Raw genomic sequence first — 16,799 nt, forward strand, 5'->3', positions numbered from 1 at the left:
TTTCAAATAGATTTAATTTTGGCAGGTCTGTGTTGACAAGTCCTAATCTGGAGTATGTTCCTGGTACTCGGAAATTTCTCTCACCATAAGAAGCAATCCCCATTTTCAGTATTTTTCAGCGTTTTAGGTTCTCTCCAGTTCAAAGTGAGAGAAGACACTAAAATTGGCAGCAGCACAGTGGGAGCTCACACAATGTGGTAGGAAGCAGCATCCCCTCTCCCTCAGATCCAGGGCTTTGGTCACTGGGTTCTTCACGCATCTTCCCGGATCCGTCTGTTCACAGCCCTTCCAGGCTCCTGCTGCTGCTCAAAAAGGCTCCCTTAGAAATGGTGAGAAAAAACTCTGTATCCTGGGCTCTGTCATAATGCTGTATCCTGGTATCCTGATAATGAGCTACCTTGGGGGTGATTGCCATTCCTGACCACAGAATTCAGGAAACCAGTTGTCCCTCCCCAGAGCAAGGCTTGGTTTCAGCCCAAGGTCTCCAGACCCATCCTGAGCGAGGCAGGAGATGCCCAGAGGTGTTCCAGACACCTCCCACGTGCAGGATGCTCCAAGCTGGTCCCTCCTGCACCAGGGAGGTCCCTGCTGCTCCCCAGGCACAGTCGGTGGCAGGAACACGGTGCCAGCCCAGGGGGCCCTGGATGATAATTCAGATTTTGAAATGAGGCTCCATTCCCTCATACGGGGAGGAGAAAATGAAAAAAATCTCTTCTTAATGAGACCTGGGGTGCTTGGAGAATTCACCACCATGGTCTGTGTGATAACTTCATGGCAAAGGCTTGTGGAGGCCTCAGGGCATTGCCAGGAACCCGAGGAAGCCTTTCTGTACCAAAAGGGTGGTCAGACACCAGGACAGGCTGATCACCTCATCCTCTCAGAGACATGGTCAATACTTCAAGCCAGTCAGTGTTTAGAAAGAATTTGGAAATTGCCCTTGAAAACCTGCTTTAACTTTTGGTCAGGCCTGAAGTGTTCAGAGCTGGACTGATCATAAATCGTTGCAGGTCATTTCAGCTGAAATAAATGGAACTGTTCTGTCCTGTCCTGTCCTGTTCTGTTCCATCCCAGGCTTGGGGAAGCTGAGTGCAGCAGGAGCTGGAATGTAGCAAACAGGGAACTGTGTCCTCCCCACGAGCAACCTGAGGTTGATGAATTCCTTCTTCATTCTCTATCTGAAACCACCTCTCTGGAAGTTAAATTTCAAAAATCTGCTGGTGGAGGCCAGGAAGCTCCACAGCTCCATGAGTGGGACATGCCAGGCCAGGGATGAGCTCCCCAGAGGCCAGTGGGAAGGATGCTCTTGCTATTCCATTCACATTTCTCACTGAACATGCAGATGAGTTTAATTTCTATTTAATCAGCCTCTGCAAACAGCAATCACTTGAGAGTTCTCCTGCCTCACATGCAGTGATTACCCTTCTTCCACCAGCACTGGGGGCTCTCAGCCCCTCCAGGTGACATCTTTCACCTCAAGGAGGTTCTGGTGCTTTGCTGTGAAGCACTCTGTGAGCTGGAACTTGTTGGATGGGGAGGTGGCTGGGTGGCATCGTGTTCTCCTTGGGGCTGAGGTGCCTCTGGAATCTCTGCTCTGCCCCTGGAGCAGTGCCAGGAGTGCAGATATCAGGGAAGCCTTGTCCAGATCACCCCTGACGACAGAAGGTGACCCCAGCTGCAGAGAGAGCCCAGTGCTGGGTGTTTGCAGCACCCCCAGTGCTTTTTATTGTTTTATTTGCAGTGTTTGTGCTCTTGCCCTTCAATCTGTGTGTGTGAAATTCAGCTGCTGCTGTCCCAGCTGTCATGGCAGGACACAGGGAACGGCTTCCCACTGCCAGAGGCAGGGATGGATGGGATACTGGGAACAGGGAATTGTTCCCTGGGAGGGTGGTGAGGCCCTGGCACAGGTGCCCAGAGCAGCTGTGGCTGTCCCTGGATCCCTGGCAGTGCCCAAGGCCAGGCTGGACAGGGCTTGGATCACCTGGGACAGTGGGAGGTGTCCCTGCCATGGCAGGGGTGGCACTGGAGGGGCTTTGAGGTCCTTTCCAGTGCAGACCACTCTGGGATTCTACAATCTTTGATGTCTCAAACCCAACCATGTGGAGCCCATTCCTGCACCTACTGGGGATGTGCCCGAAGTCTCCAGTGCAGAGAGACCTCCCTGGAAGGTCCAGGCTGGAGACACAGACCTGAATTTTTTGTGAAACTCATGATAAAGAGAAAGAAGATCTGGAGCTTTTGCACAACTTGAGCTCCCAGAAAACTCCCAGAGTTTCATCCCTTTCTGTTCATAATTTTAGCTCAGACCTAGAGGCATTTTGCCTCCGACAAAGGGATTAAAATTTTCTTGCCCTGTGGGTGGGGGACATTGCTCCTTCAATTAAAAGCTGCTCCTTTTGTGGCCCTGAGCAGACTGAGGATGCTGAGAATTGGCTTTCCTAGACCACCAGCATCCTGCTGCAGGTTGTGGGCCATGTGCTGACACTGGCATTTAATTCCTGTCTGCAGTGACACCCCTGTGATCATCTCAGCTGTCTGTCACTGCGTGGGCAGTTATTTCTGACAGCTTATTCCAAAGCAGCTCATTATGGGCAAGGGGAAATTCAGGCAGTAATTGGGGTTAAAAGAGATTTATTGCAGCGTGCCAGGCGTGGCACTTGGCATCCTTAGCCTGATACTGCCACTTCCAGTGGATTTATCATCTTCTCTTTTGGGGAGGTGATGGTGGAGCAGGGCCTTTCTGCCCAGGAATGGTATTAGAGTAAAATAAAACATCTGTCAGCCTTCCCTTACTGTTCTGTCCCAAATCCCTGTATCCCTGGCAGTTCCTGAATTCTAGCTCCTCTTTTCTTCCCATTTTTTCCCTCCAAATTTCCCCAAACCTTAGCAGCTGGCTGAAAACTGGAATTAAATAATCCCAGCTCCTACACAGACAGCCTCGTTTCTGAGGGAGGACCAAGGATGGAAATTTCTGCTTCACAAAGCTGCAAAAAAAGTAGAAGTCAGGGGACTGATGTGCAGCATTCAGCAAGCCTGGTGCTACAGCAGAGATCAACATCTGCTGTAATTACTTTCTTTAGAACTTCACAATTGTCCTGATAATTTTGGTAGGAAGAAGAACAAATGGGAAAAGATCCGGAAGATACTCGTGGTGAATTTTTTAATTAAAATGTTTTTGATTTGTTGAGGAACACTGAAAGAAGCAATTAAAACAAGATGATATTGGTCTATACTTACAAGGGAGAGTCTTGCCAGGATTAACTGGCTCGGCCCAAATAAATCACTGCCTCTGCATTTGCATTAGCAAAGACTTCCTAGAGATGTTAATGAGGAAAGAGCGAGAATGGAGTGGGTGAGATCACAGCAACAAAGGCAGCCTGCAGGGCCACAGAGCCCCAGAAGGGTTTGGGGTGGAAGGGACCTTAAAGCTCATCCCATTCCACCCCTGCCAGGGCAGGGACACCTCCCACTGTCCCAGGCTGCTCCCAGCCCTGTCCAGCCTGGCCTTGGGCACTGCCAGGGATCCAGGGGCAGCCACAGCTGCTCTGGGCACCTGTGCCAGGGAACAATTCCTAATTCCCAATATCCAACCTAAATCCATTCTCGGTCAGTTTGATCCCATTTCCCCTTGTCCTGTCCCTCCATCCGCTGTCCAAAGTCTCTCTCCAGGTTTCCTCTCAGCATCTTCAGGTCCTGCAAGGCCACCATGAGCTCACCCCAAATCTTCTCCTCTCCAGGTGAACATTCCCAGCTCTCCCAGCCTTTCCTCCCAGCAGAGCTGCTCCATCCCTCTGCTCATCCTGGAGCCTCCTCTGGGCTCCTCCAGCAGCTCCAGCTCCTGCCTGTGCTGGCCCCAGGGCAGCTCTGCAGGTGGGGTCTGACCTGGGCACAGGGGCAGAATCCCAATCCCTGCCCTGCTGCCCACGCTGGGATCAGCCCAGGCCAGGGGAGAGTCCCTGGGTCACCCTGGACCTGCCTGGGGAAAGTTTGGGGCCAAAGCAAGACACTGCTGCAGGTTTGAGCTTGGGGAGCCCAGCCATGGCCAGAGTGCCTGAATTTCACTCAGGGTAAGGAAAGGTTTATTTATTTCCTTCAGGACTCGTATTTCAGTAAGGAAATTGCAGGCCTTGGCCAGGCTCCATTTAAACAAAGCAAGGATCCAGCGTGTGAAGTGCTGTGCTGTGTGATGACCTAATCCAAATCCCACAAAGTCTGGGAATGCTTCCACTGCCTCCCCGAGAGCTGGATTAGACCTGCACCATCACTCCTGCCCAGTGCCAGTGCTGGTTCCACAGCAGCAGCAGCCCCCAAAAACCCAGGATGGGGCATGGTTGAAGGATGGGGCATTTGGGTGATGTTTTCACCTGCTTTTCTCCATCAAACTAACCATTCAAGTCTCCATTCATGCGGAATATTAAATTGACAAGGGAGATAAACAGGCTTTGGTGGAGCTGGGACAATGGCTGTGCTTGTGGGATGCTCTGGAGAGATAAAGCAGTTTGCTCAGGCCAGTTGTGGGGTGTTTTTTCTCTTTTAAAGCTGCTTTTCTCCTGCAGTAAGGGGTGATTTCCTGGTGGTGTCACACTGAGCTGTGCTCACCTCTCCAAGGGCTGGTGGGCAAAGGGAAATTTCCTGTAGGAGCAGGAAATTTCAGTTTCTGGGCAGCTCTGGTGGCTGAAACCCAAGGCACAAGCCTGGCTTTTACTGAGAGCCCTGAACACACTGACCTGCAGCAGAACAGCTCTCAGTGTGGGGTGCAGGTTCCTCCTTCCAGCTGGGAATTCCTTCAATTGCTCATTCTTCCTATGGTAAATGTACAGGAATTCCTGGAGTCCATTTGATTCATTTCTGTAATAAATCCAGGCTCATTCCTGGGCCATTCATTGCAACACTCTCCACTGACATGAGAGGTCAAGGAGAGTGTGCAGTGCCTCTTTTCATACTTTAAATTTGGCAAACTTGGATTTCCTGCACAGCTCCAGTGGCAATCCCTGCCTGGATTTCAGGAATTGCATGGAATTGCTCAGGCCCAAGCTGTCACAGGATCCCAGAATGGTTTGGGCTGAACAGGACCTTAAAGCCCATCTCATTCCATGGGCAGGGACACTTTCCCCTATCCCTTATCCTGCCACTGTGGCTTGGCCCTGGGGGAAGCTGATTTGCCAACATCAAATTCCCTTTTCAACCAGAATTCAGGCACAAATTCCAGGTATTGTGGTGTCAGTCATGAACCTCACTGTCACCTCCTGCAGCAGGACAGGCTGGGCTGGCTCCTGTGGAGGAAGGGCTGCAGGGAAATGAAGAGCTCTGGATTTTTTAAGGGACAAAGGGCTCCCCAGGACACCTGAGTGCAGTTAATCCTCACTGAGCAGCTCTCAGGCTTTGGCAGTACCAGAGTCAGGATTAAAGCTGTGCTCAACATCCTCCTCCCAGCAGTAACAGTGCCCCAAGCCCACCCGAGCTCAGGGATCAGCCTCTGGCTCTCTGGGAGGGATAAAAATGGAAGTTTTTTGGTTTTTTTTTTTGAAGCAAGTGCTGACCTTTCTCTCTGAGATCTGACCAGCTGTGGCTTTGCCTTCCAGAAGAGAAGTTCAGCCCCTCCCTTTGGCTTCCTGTGCATCTGGAACTGCTGATCCCATTTCTCCAGACAGGAGCTCGTTCTGTAGTAGCAGGCTTTTAAATATGCAAATCTATTTTCAAAGCAAAATAACCCCCCCTAAATGTTCATATATCTCTCAGAAGGAATAAAGGGTCTCTGTCCTAATATTTTATGCAAATCTTGCTTTTGCTCTTGTACTTGGGCATGAATAAATATCAGTGCTTCAAAAGAAGAAAAAAAGCTTCATCAAAAGAAAAAAACCTTTATTTCTATTGCATAAATAATGGTAAAATTAAAATATTTTTATACAGATTATATATTTACAGTAGAGTTTGGTTAGAGGGAACAGCTGATATATATGGCATTCAGTTTTCCTTTATACACTCCTTTATACACTCAGATAACTTGTAATAACATAGGATTTATTCCAGTTGCATGCCCAGTTAATTTATATTAATATTTACAGTATTTTATACAAAGGTTTTTTGTTAGGTTTTTTTTTTTCTTTTTACTATTATGCTGCTGACTTTGTGAAGTTTTTTCTTTAATTAAAAAGCCATGTCTTTCAGTAACGAGCCAAAAAAAACCCGGTGAGTTTACAAATGAACAGTAAATGGCTGGAAAAACATGAGCTGGTGACAAAAGGGAGCCACAGGGATTAGTGGAGACCTTCCTAGAGATGAATCAAGATTCCTCAGATCCTGCTATGGATTAAATGGCAACAGCCTGGGTCCTGGGCTGATTCCAATTAACTCTAATGAGTTATTTCTGACTGACCCTGGGCCCATGAGCAGCCTGCTCTTCCTTCCTTGCCCAGCCCAGATAAATCTGAGGGAAAAACAGCTGGAAGAGCTTTGGCTGCTCTGGAAGGGATGCTCAGGAACGTGAGCCCACCCTGGGGCTGCTGCCCTGGGAATGGAGCAGGAATTTGGGGATTGATGTCAACAACACCCCCGGCACCCTTCGGAATGGCCCCCAGGAGGGACAGAAGGTGCCCAAGCACTGGTGGCACCCAAAGCCACCCCAGAGCTTGCCAAGGTCTCCTGGTTGGCTGGTGGAGACACGGGAGCAGCTGGGAAAGGAAAGCTGGAACGTGGATCTCACCTAAAGAGGGGCAAATCCAGCTGCTGGTTTGGGATGTTGGCAAAGACAGGAACAGCTGGGGAAATAATTGGGTGGGAAATGGCACTTTCATCTAGCAATGGTTTTCAAGGCTACAAAGTATTTTGGTCTGTCTTGACAGAAAATAAAAAATAACCCTGTGGTACTTTCATAATCAAGTGCTGAGCTCTAGATCCAGAGGATTTCTTTTTTCTCCTTTCTCCCTCTTCTGGGGCTGCAATTATTTCATAGTGAAGATGCCAAATTACAGCAGTTTTACAGACTTTTGCCACTGGAAAGGTTCAAGTGGTGCATACTTCAATTTAAATGGTCTTAGATTTTCTGCCCACCTTGCTCTTGGTGAAGCTTTGTCACTTCCTAGAGCAGCCTAAAATGTCCTTCTTGAACTGGAGAAATACAGACCCCATCCTGATAACAGGCAACAACATAAAGATATGGAAATGGGGTGAAACTTTTTCTGCATTAAATTCCTGGGAAAGGAACAGGTTTTAAGTGATGCCAGGGAAATGTAATTGCACTGTCAGAGAACAGGAGGGTAAAATAATAGATTGAAACCCAGCAAGTTCTGTACATCTTCATCAGTGGAATGGAAGCGTGATTCAGAGCCAAGAAAAAAAGACACTTCATCAGATTCTCATTTTAGAAGAGCTGGTTTTTCTTCTTTCAAATGCTCATCCATAAAGCAGGAACTAAATCATGGATTACAGGGGTGGGTAAAAGAAGGGACTTCATTCTTAGAGATTTTAATGTCATTCCTCCCACTGCTTCTCCCCTGGCTGATGCAGGGCTGACGGGGGCTGTGCTCCTGTCACCTCAGGGTGCTGACAGCCCTGGCAGCTCCCAGCACGTGCAGGGGCTGAGTTTTCCATGGGAAAAGCTCGAGTCCCCCTTTGCCTGGGGGCATGGAGCCCCTCCTAGGAGATGGAGATGTTTCATTCTTCTGCAACAGGCAGGAGGATGCAGATTATTTTTTTTGGGGGGGGGACAAAATATTCCTAAGCTTCAATGGAAGAAAGCACCAGTGGGTACTTGGCTCATCCAAACAGATTTCAGCCATCCAGAGTGGCAGCCTTGGGAATGTTTTCTAGCTTGGCTTGCTTTGCTTGCTCCCTGCCCTAGTTCTGGATTTAAAACCCCCCTTTACTCAGCCCAGCTTATAAAGAAGGGTATCCAAGCTGCTGGAATGAAAGCAACCAACATCCAGCCCTGCCACTGCACACGTCCAACAGGTGAAACCTCTGGATAACCGGGATGGAATCTCTCAAATGAACTGGATTACACCCAGAAATTCAGCTCTGGCTCACCGGGGAGCAGGGATGGGAGCTGGGGGTGCTCCTCCCTCCCACCGTCCTGCTCGCCCTGGACTGGGCTCTGTGGTCACTGTCCCAGGTGCTGACAGTGACTGGGGGATATGGGGGTGCCCATCAAGCAGGAAGGAGAATTATTTTGTCAACTCTCTTTAATTCCCTATCACCTCCCACAGCATGAGGAGTGCAGTCCCAACAAAGCCAAGCCTTCCTAATTTAAATCTTTTGATCATGTTGACATTGCTTCTGATCAGAAATTCCTCCTCAGTGGTGCACTTGTGGAGGGGCCAGGCTCCCATGGGTGGCACCAGAGGTGACACCTCCCAGCTGTCACTGGCTGTGAGCAGGATCTGGCTCTCCAGGGCCACCAGCAGCACCCTCATGGAATATCCTGAGTTGGAAGGGCCCCACAAGGACCCGGAGTTCAGCTCCTGGCCGTGCCCAGGACAAAGCCACTGCGCCTGTCCTGCCTGGCTGCTCCCCAGCTGTGGTTTCCTCACGGCTGCCCTGAAGGAATGGCTTTGGCTCTGACAGGTGAGCAGGGTTCCTGCAGCAGCTTTTGCTGGAATTCACTTCCCTCCAAATTATTTCAGCACTGGTGAGGCTGCTGTTCCTTCTGCTGGCTTCTCCAGGGCATGGAACAGGGTCACTGCTAAAGCCGGTGGTTGAAGCCAAGGTCACCGAGTGGTGATCAGGGTGCAGCCTTGCAGGAGCAGGAACCCAAATCCTTCCCACGGGGAGAACCTTCCCAAAAAGTCCTCAGCAAGCCCAGGACAGGCAGTGCTCAGGCTGAGTGGATTTCAGTCCCTCCTGAATGAAACCAAAGCCTCTCTGGGGCTGAAATCATCACGTCCCTCTCAAAGCCTTCCCTGCACGTCAATCCCCTTCATTGCACGCAGTTCTTTGTGGCCAAGCCAACAGAGCTGCTCACGAATTCCAAATAATTCCCTAATCCATGCAAAGCCCCTGTCCCACTGCTGGGAGCTGTTTGCCCATCCCTGGAAGTCCGGGATGGTGTGTGCTGTGCCACGGTGGCACCCATGTCACGAACAGCCAGGGTTGCCATGGCAATCTCCTGTTCCTCCAGAACTGCAGGGCTGAAAAGACACTTCAATCCTCCTGGAACTGGCAAGAGCAGAAGTTTGGAGCTTTTTCTGACAGCTCTGCTGCAGTCTGGGTATTTTTTTTAAGTATGTTAATTAGCACTTAAATAGGTTTTTTTTTTTTTCTCTTAAAGTATGGGATGTGGGGTTTTTATTTTTATGTCTTTGATTCTTCTGCTTTCTCCCCCCTCAGCTTTTGCCATCAGGTTCCAATCAGAATTTTACTGCTCTATTTTTACCTCCTGTCTGTAAAAGCAGCAAAAAGCCCTATTTTTCCCCTCTTGTGTAGAAGGGAAAAAAAAAAAAAAAAGAGATAAATGGATGTTACATAAATGGAGCCAGGGAGGGAGGTAGGAGACATTCAGCGCTGCTGGATGGGAAGGTTGTAGGGAAGGAAAGGATGGATTAGCTTGGCCTGATCCACCCTGCATTGGCAGGAGCCACTGATTAAAGAAGGGATCTCTTCACAACACCTGGAGATGGAGGAAGGCTGCTCTAGGAAGGGAAAGGAGACCTCTGGCAAGACATAACCCTGATTCATAATGGAAAAGTGAGGTTCCCTACAGAAAAATCACACCCCAAAGCCCCAAAAATCCTGTACCCAGTAAAATCAGTGGGGAGTTGTGCAATGAACTCTACTGACACCAGGCTATGGCTTTTACCAATATATTCATTATAAGTTTGGCTTTACAAATGGAGCTGCGAGGGGAAGGGTTGGGCTGGAGAATGGCAGTGTTAAAAGGTTTATGAGGCATGCAGGAGGCAATTCTGGAGCCTTCCAGAAAGCTTCAAGGAATGCAGACAATCATCGTCCATGAGGTGCTGCTGGGCCTGGAGTCTGCTGGGGGTTTGTGGCACGTGGGTGAGGAAATGGGTGGGGAAATGCCTGGTTTGGGGTTGTGGGTTTGGGGTTGTGGGTTTGGGCGCAGTGGAGGCACTGCTCCACCCCATGCTCCCCCATCCCTCCCTCCACCTCCAGCTGCACAATCCTAGGGACAAAATGAGTCTTCCTCAGTGGCAAGGAACATTTAGACTTTTTTTCCCCACAGCTGCCACCTTTCCACAGACCCCTGAGAGCTAAAAGTGGGGATGAGTTTCCTCAAAATGATCTCCAAATTCGTTATCTGCAATGCTCTGCACAGAAAATGTGTCTGGGCTCCCCACTACTGAGAATCCCATACCAGAATACCCCACAGATATTCTGATGCTACCCTGTAGCAAATGGAAATCTCTCCATCTTCTGGGAGACAGAATCATTTTTTTAATGGAATATTCTGCAGCTCACCTCTATTGGTCACAGCAGAACAGAAATGCAGGAATTTGGGAAAGGCAGAAAAATCCAACTCAGCTGCTGTGGAAAAGGTGTTGTCTTTGGGATGGAGGGGACACCAGGAAAATGGCAGGAAAGGGTGGAGGTGGGACACTGAGACACTAAAAAGTGACTTGAGTTTAAAGGGGTGGTGGGAGACAGGACAACGAGCAGCAGATTTTTAAATTGGGCTGCTAAAAATGCAGGCAAATGTTGTCACTCAGACTAGTAGAAAAGAAAGAGCTGGAATGAGTTTTGGGGATGGATCCAGTGTAAGTCAATGGCTGCAGGGTGGGATGAGGGAGGCTGGGGCTGTGCAACCCCTAGGGGAGCCTTCCTGGCCCACCTGTGGCACAGGGAACAGTCACCTCCGCTTCCAGGAGCAACATCTCAGGGTGCCTGGAGCTCTCCCAGCACAGCCACCCCACTCCAGCACCCGAGTGCCTCCATGGACCTCCCTTGGAGCACTCCATGATCACCAGCTGGGAAAACCCTCCCAGGAGGGCAGGAGATCACCTCTGTCCTGGTGTGGCACCCAGGGGCACAGTTCATCCAAAGGGAAATGCATGGATTCATGTCGAGTTTCAAAGGAAAAACACCTTCCCAAGCAATCCTGGTTCCTTGCACTTCCTGTGTTGTGTCCCTGCTCTGCATCATTCCATCTTCTTGCTGCTCCCCAAAATGTATTCCAGGAAAAACACCCAACTCTCCCCAGATCTGGAAGTCTGACACATTTCAAACACATGGGGGTGGGCTCAGGTTTGGTTCCTTCTTCTCCTGCTGAGCTTGGCTTTTCCAATGGCCCCCTTTGGAGCCTGCCATGGGATGGGGGTGGTGGGAGGGATCCTGGGAGGGAATGAAGAAGTTGGCTGGTCAAATCAACACTTTACCATGTGGGTGAAAATAAAACCTCCCCCACAGGATGATGTCTGCCATGGAGGTTTCACTGCAGATCATAACCAGGCCACATGAAATGGAATAAATTAAAATTGTGCAGGCAAGGAGAAGGGAGGAAAGCTCAGGAAAAGCTTCCCTCAGGATTTTCACCTGGGAAAAAATTCTTGAAGACCAATAAAGAAGAAAGATAAAACTGCTGGAGAGGAAATATTGAATATGCAGAGAGGCCCGAGGAGAGGGAGGTTTAGCTGGCACTGGTGGTGGCAGAGTCCCTTGGAAGACTTTGCACAAGTTCAGCAATGCCCAGGTGGGAAAACAAGGGGTGCTCCTCAAGCCCTGGTTCACAGTCGGAAAAAAATGGCCAACAGACTCCTGCTACCCCACAGTCTCGTGTCAAAGGTGAAGTTGATGAAGCAAAAAATAGACATTTTGTATGGTGCTGGCAAATTCTCCCCTTTTTTCCTCAGAAAATACTGTACAAGGATGCTCTAGCTCCCCTCTAATGCCGTAAACTCCATGGCATGGTCATAAGGGAAAAGGAAAGTGAAGCTGGAACGCGTGGAACAAAAGGAACGGGACTTGCTCGTGGCAATGCTACGATCAACTTCCTGGGAATGTGGGCCCGGCGGGAGCTCCGTGGGATAGTCAGTGGGCCCTGGGGTAAGGACAAGTCACGAGGCTGGGCCTCCTCCAAACCGCAGAGCGCCGGATCCGAGCGTCCTCCACGCTGCCATTGCTGTTTCGAAGCAATAATTCGGGACTCCTGGACGTGGGATTATTGCATTAGGAAACGAAACCTTTAAAGCATTAGAACAGCCCTTTGATGTCCCTGCCAAAAGGATGCGGTTGGTTCACAGGACACGCCGCTGGCTCCGGCTGCCGCTGCGGGCGCCGGCCGTGCCCGCGTGTCGGTGCCGTGGGATCGGGGCGGGAGCTCTCCCGGGGTGCGCATGCATGGCGGCCTTGGCGTGCCAGGACCTGTCGAGCCGTGCCAGCACTACTCCATGCCGCTGCGCAGGATCTGGTTGGCCGCGATCAGCATCACGCTGATGATGAAGGCCATGGCGAAGGCGCAGATGAGGCTCTTGCGCACGCACGTCTGGCGGTTCTGCTTCTGGGCGTGCACTGCGGGGACAAGAGGGGCGTCACACGGGGCAGGGCTTCTGTTCCCTCCTGTTCCCACATTGCCAAACAACCCACCCGACCCTCCAGCACTTCCAAACCAGCCCATCCCGGTCCTTCCCAACCCTTCGCGAACTCCTTTCCCTCATCATGGCTTTCAATGCTCACAGGGATGTTTGGGGTTAGCTGTGTATTTCTTTTAAGCTCTTTGTGAAGTTGGAATCATAGAATGGGTTGGGTTGGGTTGGAAGTGACCTCAAAGCTCATCTTTGTCCCATGGCAGGGACACCTCCCACTGTCCCAGGCTGCTCCAAGCCCCATCCAGCCTGGCCTTGGGCACTTCCCAGGATCCAGGGGCAGCCACAGCTGCTCTGGGCACCTGTGCCAGGACCTCCCCACCCTCCTTCCCACTCTCTGACCTAAACTTCCTCTCTTTCAGTCTGAACTAAGTTGTTTCTAAAGTTCTTTAATAGCAATTATCAACCTTGTGTGAATACCTCCAACTCATCCAGGTCAACTGGGAACGAGTGGAAAATCAAGAAGCGCTCTCTGATGACACTCAGGCCCCCACTGTGACAATTCCCAGGAGTATCCATGGTACATGAGTCACTTTTCCAAACTTCTCTAGGTTTTAGGTTTTCTGTGCTTAAGCCAAATCAGATTTATTAAGAACTTTTCCAAGTGAATGCTTGCAGAATAATTGTCAAAAGAGATGAAATCAGCAATTAAAAAGCAGACAGAGTTGGGATTTTTAGCACTTGTTTTATTTAATTTTACTTTTTGCTATGCTCGTCAGTGAGAATTCGTGCTGTGACTTAATAAAGTCAGTTCATGACTCTGCCTTGGCCTCCCCACATCTGAATGTCAGAGCCACGGGTGGTGTTGGGGCACTGTGGAGATTGAAGGTTCCCCCAGGCAATGCGAGGGTGGTGATGGCTGGAACAGCCCAAATATCACCCAGCACCACCACCATGGTCACCACTAAACCATGTCCTAAGTGCCACATCCACACTTCTTGGACACTCCCAGCGATGGGGATTCCACCACTGTTGGACAACCCTTTCAGTGAAGAAATTGTTCCTATTTTCTAATCTAAACCTGCCCTGGCCCAGCCTGAGGCCGTTCCCTCTCCTCCTGTCCCTGTTCCCTGGAGCAGAGCCCGACCCCCCCAGCTGTCCCCTCCTGGCAGGAGCTGTGCAGAGCCACAAGGTTCCCCTGAGCCTCCTTTTCTCCAGGCTGAGCCCCTTTCCAGCTGCCTCAGCTGCTCCTGGGGCTCCTTCAGCCCCTTCCCAGCTCAGTTCCCTGCCCTGGACACACCCCAGCCCCCCAGGGTCTGCATTGTCCAGGGCTGCCCCCAGGGTTTGAGGTGTGCCCTCAGCAGTGCCAGCAGAGGGGACAAATCCTGCCCTGGTCCTGGTGCAGCCCAGGTGTCACTGGCCTTTTTGGCCACCATGGGCACACCTGGGCTGATGTCCAGCCACTGGCACCAGCACCCCCAGGCCCTTTGCCACCTGTCCTCCACCTTCTCTCCCAGCCTGGAGTGCTCCATGGGACATTCTGTTCCTTCTGTGCCCCATGGAACCAGTGCAGGACCTGGCACTTGGCCTTCTTGGCCTGCCCAGGTCAGGCAGGGACAGCCAGGAAATCATCCCACCCGGGATGGACAGCTCTGCCTGCCTGCTCTGGGCCTTGCTTTGCTCTTTGGGCTTCCTTTGCCCTGGGAAGGGATGTCCCTGTCACCTTCTCCTCATGGATGGTCTTGTGATGACAGGAAGCTTTCAGACTGTTGAAAACAACCCCAAAACAAACCTAAATGCAGCCAAGGACAGGCTGCAGGTGCACACATTTGGGAAGCTGGAAAGGAGAATATTTTTAGAATTCGTGGAAAATCCCCTCGTTCTGATCCAGCCTTGAACCTTACTGCACAGACAGCCCTGGATGCTGGGTTTTGAACCCCAGTTTTCTCCCCCATCACCTCCCCTGGCTGGTGTTCAGCAGTGCCTGTGCCCCAGTCCCAGCTCCCAGTGGCCCCAGCTCAGTGCCAGGGGCACAGAGCCCTCCTTGAGGAGGGTTGGAGCCATCCTGCCCCGGGCAGGGAATGGAAGTGGGGCCTCACTGTGTTCTGGGCAGGCAGTGAAATCCCCCCTGCCAGCAGCTCTCCCAAATTCCTCACTCCCTGCTTGCACTGCTCTGCTCCTGCATTCCTTCTCTGGCTTTTATAAACCACACAGGATCAGTGCTGTGGCTCCCTGGCTTTGTGCACAATGCCCTGGTGCTTTGAAAAGCTCATTCCTGCCCAGCTGTAGTTATTTTTGAATGTATTTTCCTTTTATTTCTGTACTTTGAAAGCACTCCCAGGCAGCAGAGAAATCACTGACACCACCAGCATTGCTGTCAGGGTGGGGCTGGTGATGGGAACAGCCCCTGAGGCTGGCCAAGGGTTTTTTGGGATAACAAACTCATCTCTTCAGAGGAAAAGATAAAACATGCTCGATGTTTCTGCAGAAATGCTCCTGAACCGAACAACTTCTTGAGGGTTCTGTTCTGTAACAGAGCCTGAAGGCAGCAGGATGCAGGGAAGTCCCATTACTGCTCTCTGCCCACTAAAGGGACACCAAACACCCAAATTACCTACAAATAACCCCGGGGGAAAGGGGAATGTCTGTGGAGTGGCTGAAGGCCCAGCCAGACCCTCTTGCTGTAGGCTGGGAATGGCTCCAGGAAGGAGATGGGTACCAGCACTGCCCTGCTCCCTTGGAATCCACAGGGAGCCAGAGGAGCTGGAGCTCCTGATGTCCTGATTCCTGGAATTCTTCCCTACCTGCTGCCCTCTTGAAGTTCCATTTAACCACCCCTGCTTACCGGGGAGGGTGTGCCCTCAGTTCTCTCCTCTCTCTAAACCCATCATCTCGGGGCACAGAATCTGCTTTTCCTGCTGGTTCCCACAGCTGGCACTGCCCCAGGGCTGGATGCCAACATTTGGGTGCACTGGGAGCTTTTGCCATCCACGGGACACGCCAGGGGTTGGATGGTGGTTGGTTCATTGGACATGGGCAGAGCCTGAGGCTCCTCTGGAGAAATCCTCAACCCTCCTTAGGGGGAAGAGCAACCCAGAGGCTTCCAACATCCATCAGACCTCACGAGGCAAAGGCAAATCAAGGCTGGGTCGTTCTTCATCTTCTCCACAGTCCCAGGACAGGCTGGTGAGGAGAACTCCCCCCCTGGCACAGACCACAGCCCCAGAACTCCTCCAGCAGGAATTTGGCTAATGGGGCCAGGCTGTTTCCAGGTCAGGATGCCCACGGTGGGTTTGGGATGTGCTCCCAGCACTGGAGCCTTCTCTCCTGCAGGAGAACAGCTCCTCACAAGGACACAGCAGGGTATTTATAGTGCCCTGTCCCAGCCCTGCCACAGGTGAGTGATGGTGGCTTGCTCTGGCTGCCTGGAGTTATTTTTGGTTGAACAGATCAGTTTGTCATCCCCAAAGCGAGCTGAGCAGGACAGAGGGGGCAGGGAGGAGCTGCTGGCTGCACCCCATGGAGCTGAGGGTCATGGCTGAGGGTGGGACCCCCCTGGCAGTCCTGTCACCACTGACACTCCTGTGCCAAAGCTCTGTCCTGACTGCTGGATCAAGGAGAAGGCTGCTGGGCTGTAAATCTCTGGGAGCACAGCAAATTGTCCTTTTCCTGTGTCCCAGGAAATCTCACAGCCTTCACTGTCCTGCCCTGAGTGCTGATAAAAACAGAGATAAAGCTGAGGACAGAGCTGTGCCTCTGCCCTGGGCGTGTCCTTCCCCTGGATGTGACATCCTGCAAATGACTTCAGTGTTCAGAGGGAGCTGAGGAAATCCTGGACTTGGCCCTGACTCTAATACAAATATTGTATTTGGGGTAAGCTGTGTGGTGAGAGGTGCAAGGTCTGTCATCCACATTGACACTGATAGAAGATTTCACGGTCATAAAGACCTTATTGTCCCATAATGGCATAACTGTATGGCAGAAACCTCGTGGCTTTGTACTGGTGGTCATATTACCTGTACAACAGCACCTGAGCAGCTCAGCCAGGTGTGGAGAAGGGGAATGTCCAAGTGTGGAGAAGGAGAATGTCTCTGCCCACAGGAGGAGAAGGGTTTGGGGCCGGTCTGGGATCCAAGAACACACCCAAAGGTGACACTGAGTGGACATTCCCTTTCACCAAGCTGCTCCTGGAACTCTCTGCTCCCTTAGGAGATCCCAGTGAAAGCCACTGGGGCTCATCTTGGTTTCATTCCTCCCCAGAATTAAAGGCCTTTCAGCAGGGTGAATGACAGATGGGAGGTGAAAGGAATATTTGAATTGCTATTT

At 51.1% G+C, this 16,799-nt stretch overlaps 1 protein-coding gene across 5 annotated transcripts in view; it reads right to left on the bottom strand.

Annotated features, from left to right (window-relative positions):
- Positions 1-5,838: 5,838 nt before the first annotated feature.
- The window catches only part of CALN1 (calneuron 1), a 153,261-nt gene continuing 142,300 nt past the window's right edge, over positions 5,839-16,799 (bottom strand). For 4 of the 5 annotated variants that reach the window (XM_072937192.1, XM_072937195.1, XM_072937194.1 and 1 more), the window contains one exon: positions 5,839-12,459. In XM_072937192.1, the coding sequence (XP_072793293.1) occupies positions 12,332-12,459 (128 nt within the window). In that variant the 3' untranslated portion in view covers positions 5,839-12,331. 5 annotated transcript variants of the gene reach the window in all.

This window comes from Taeniopygia guttata, chromosome 19 (genome assembly GCF_048771995.1).
Source record: "Taeniopygia guttata chromosome 19, bTaeGut7.mat, whole genome shotgun sequence".
NCBI lineage: Eukaryota > Metazoa > Chordata > Aves > Passeriformes > Estrildidae > Taeniopygia > Taeniopygia guttata.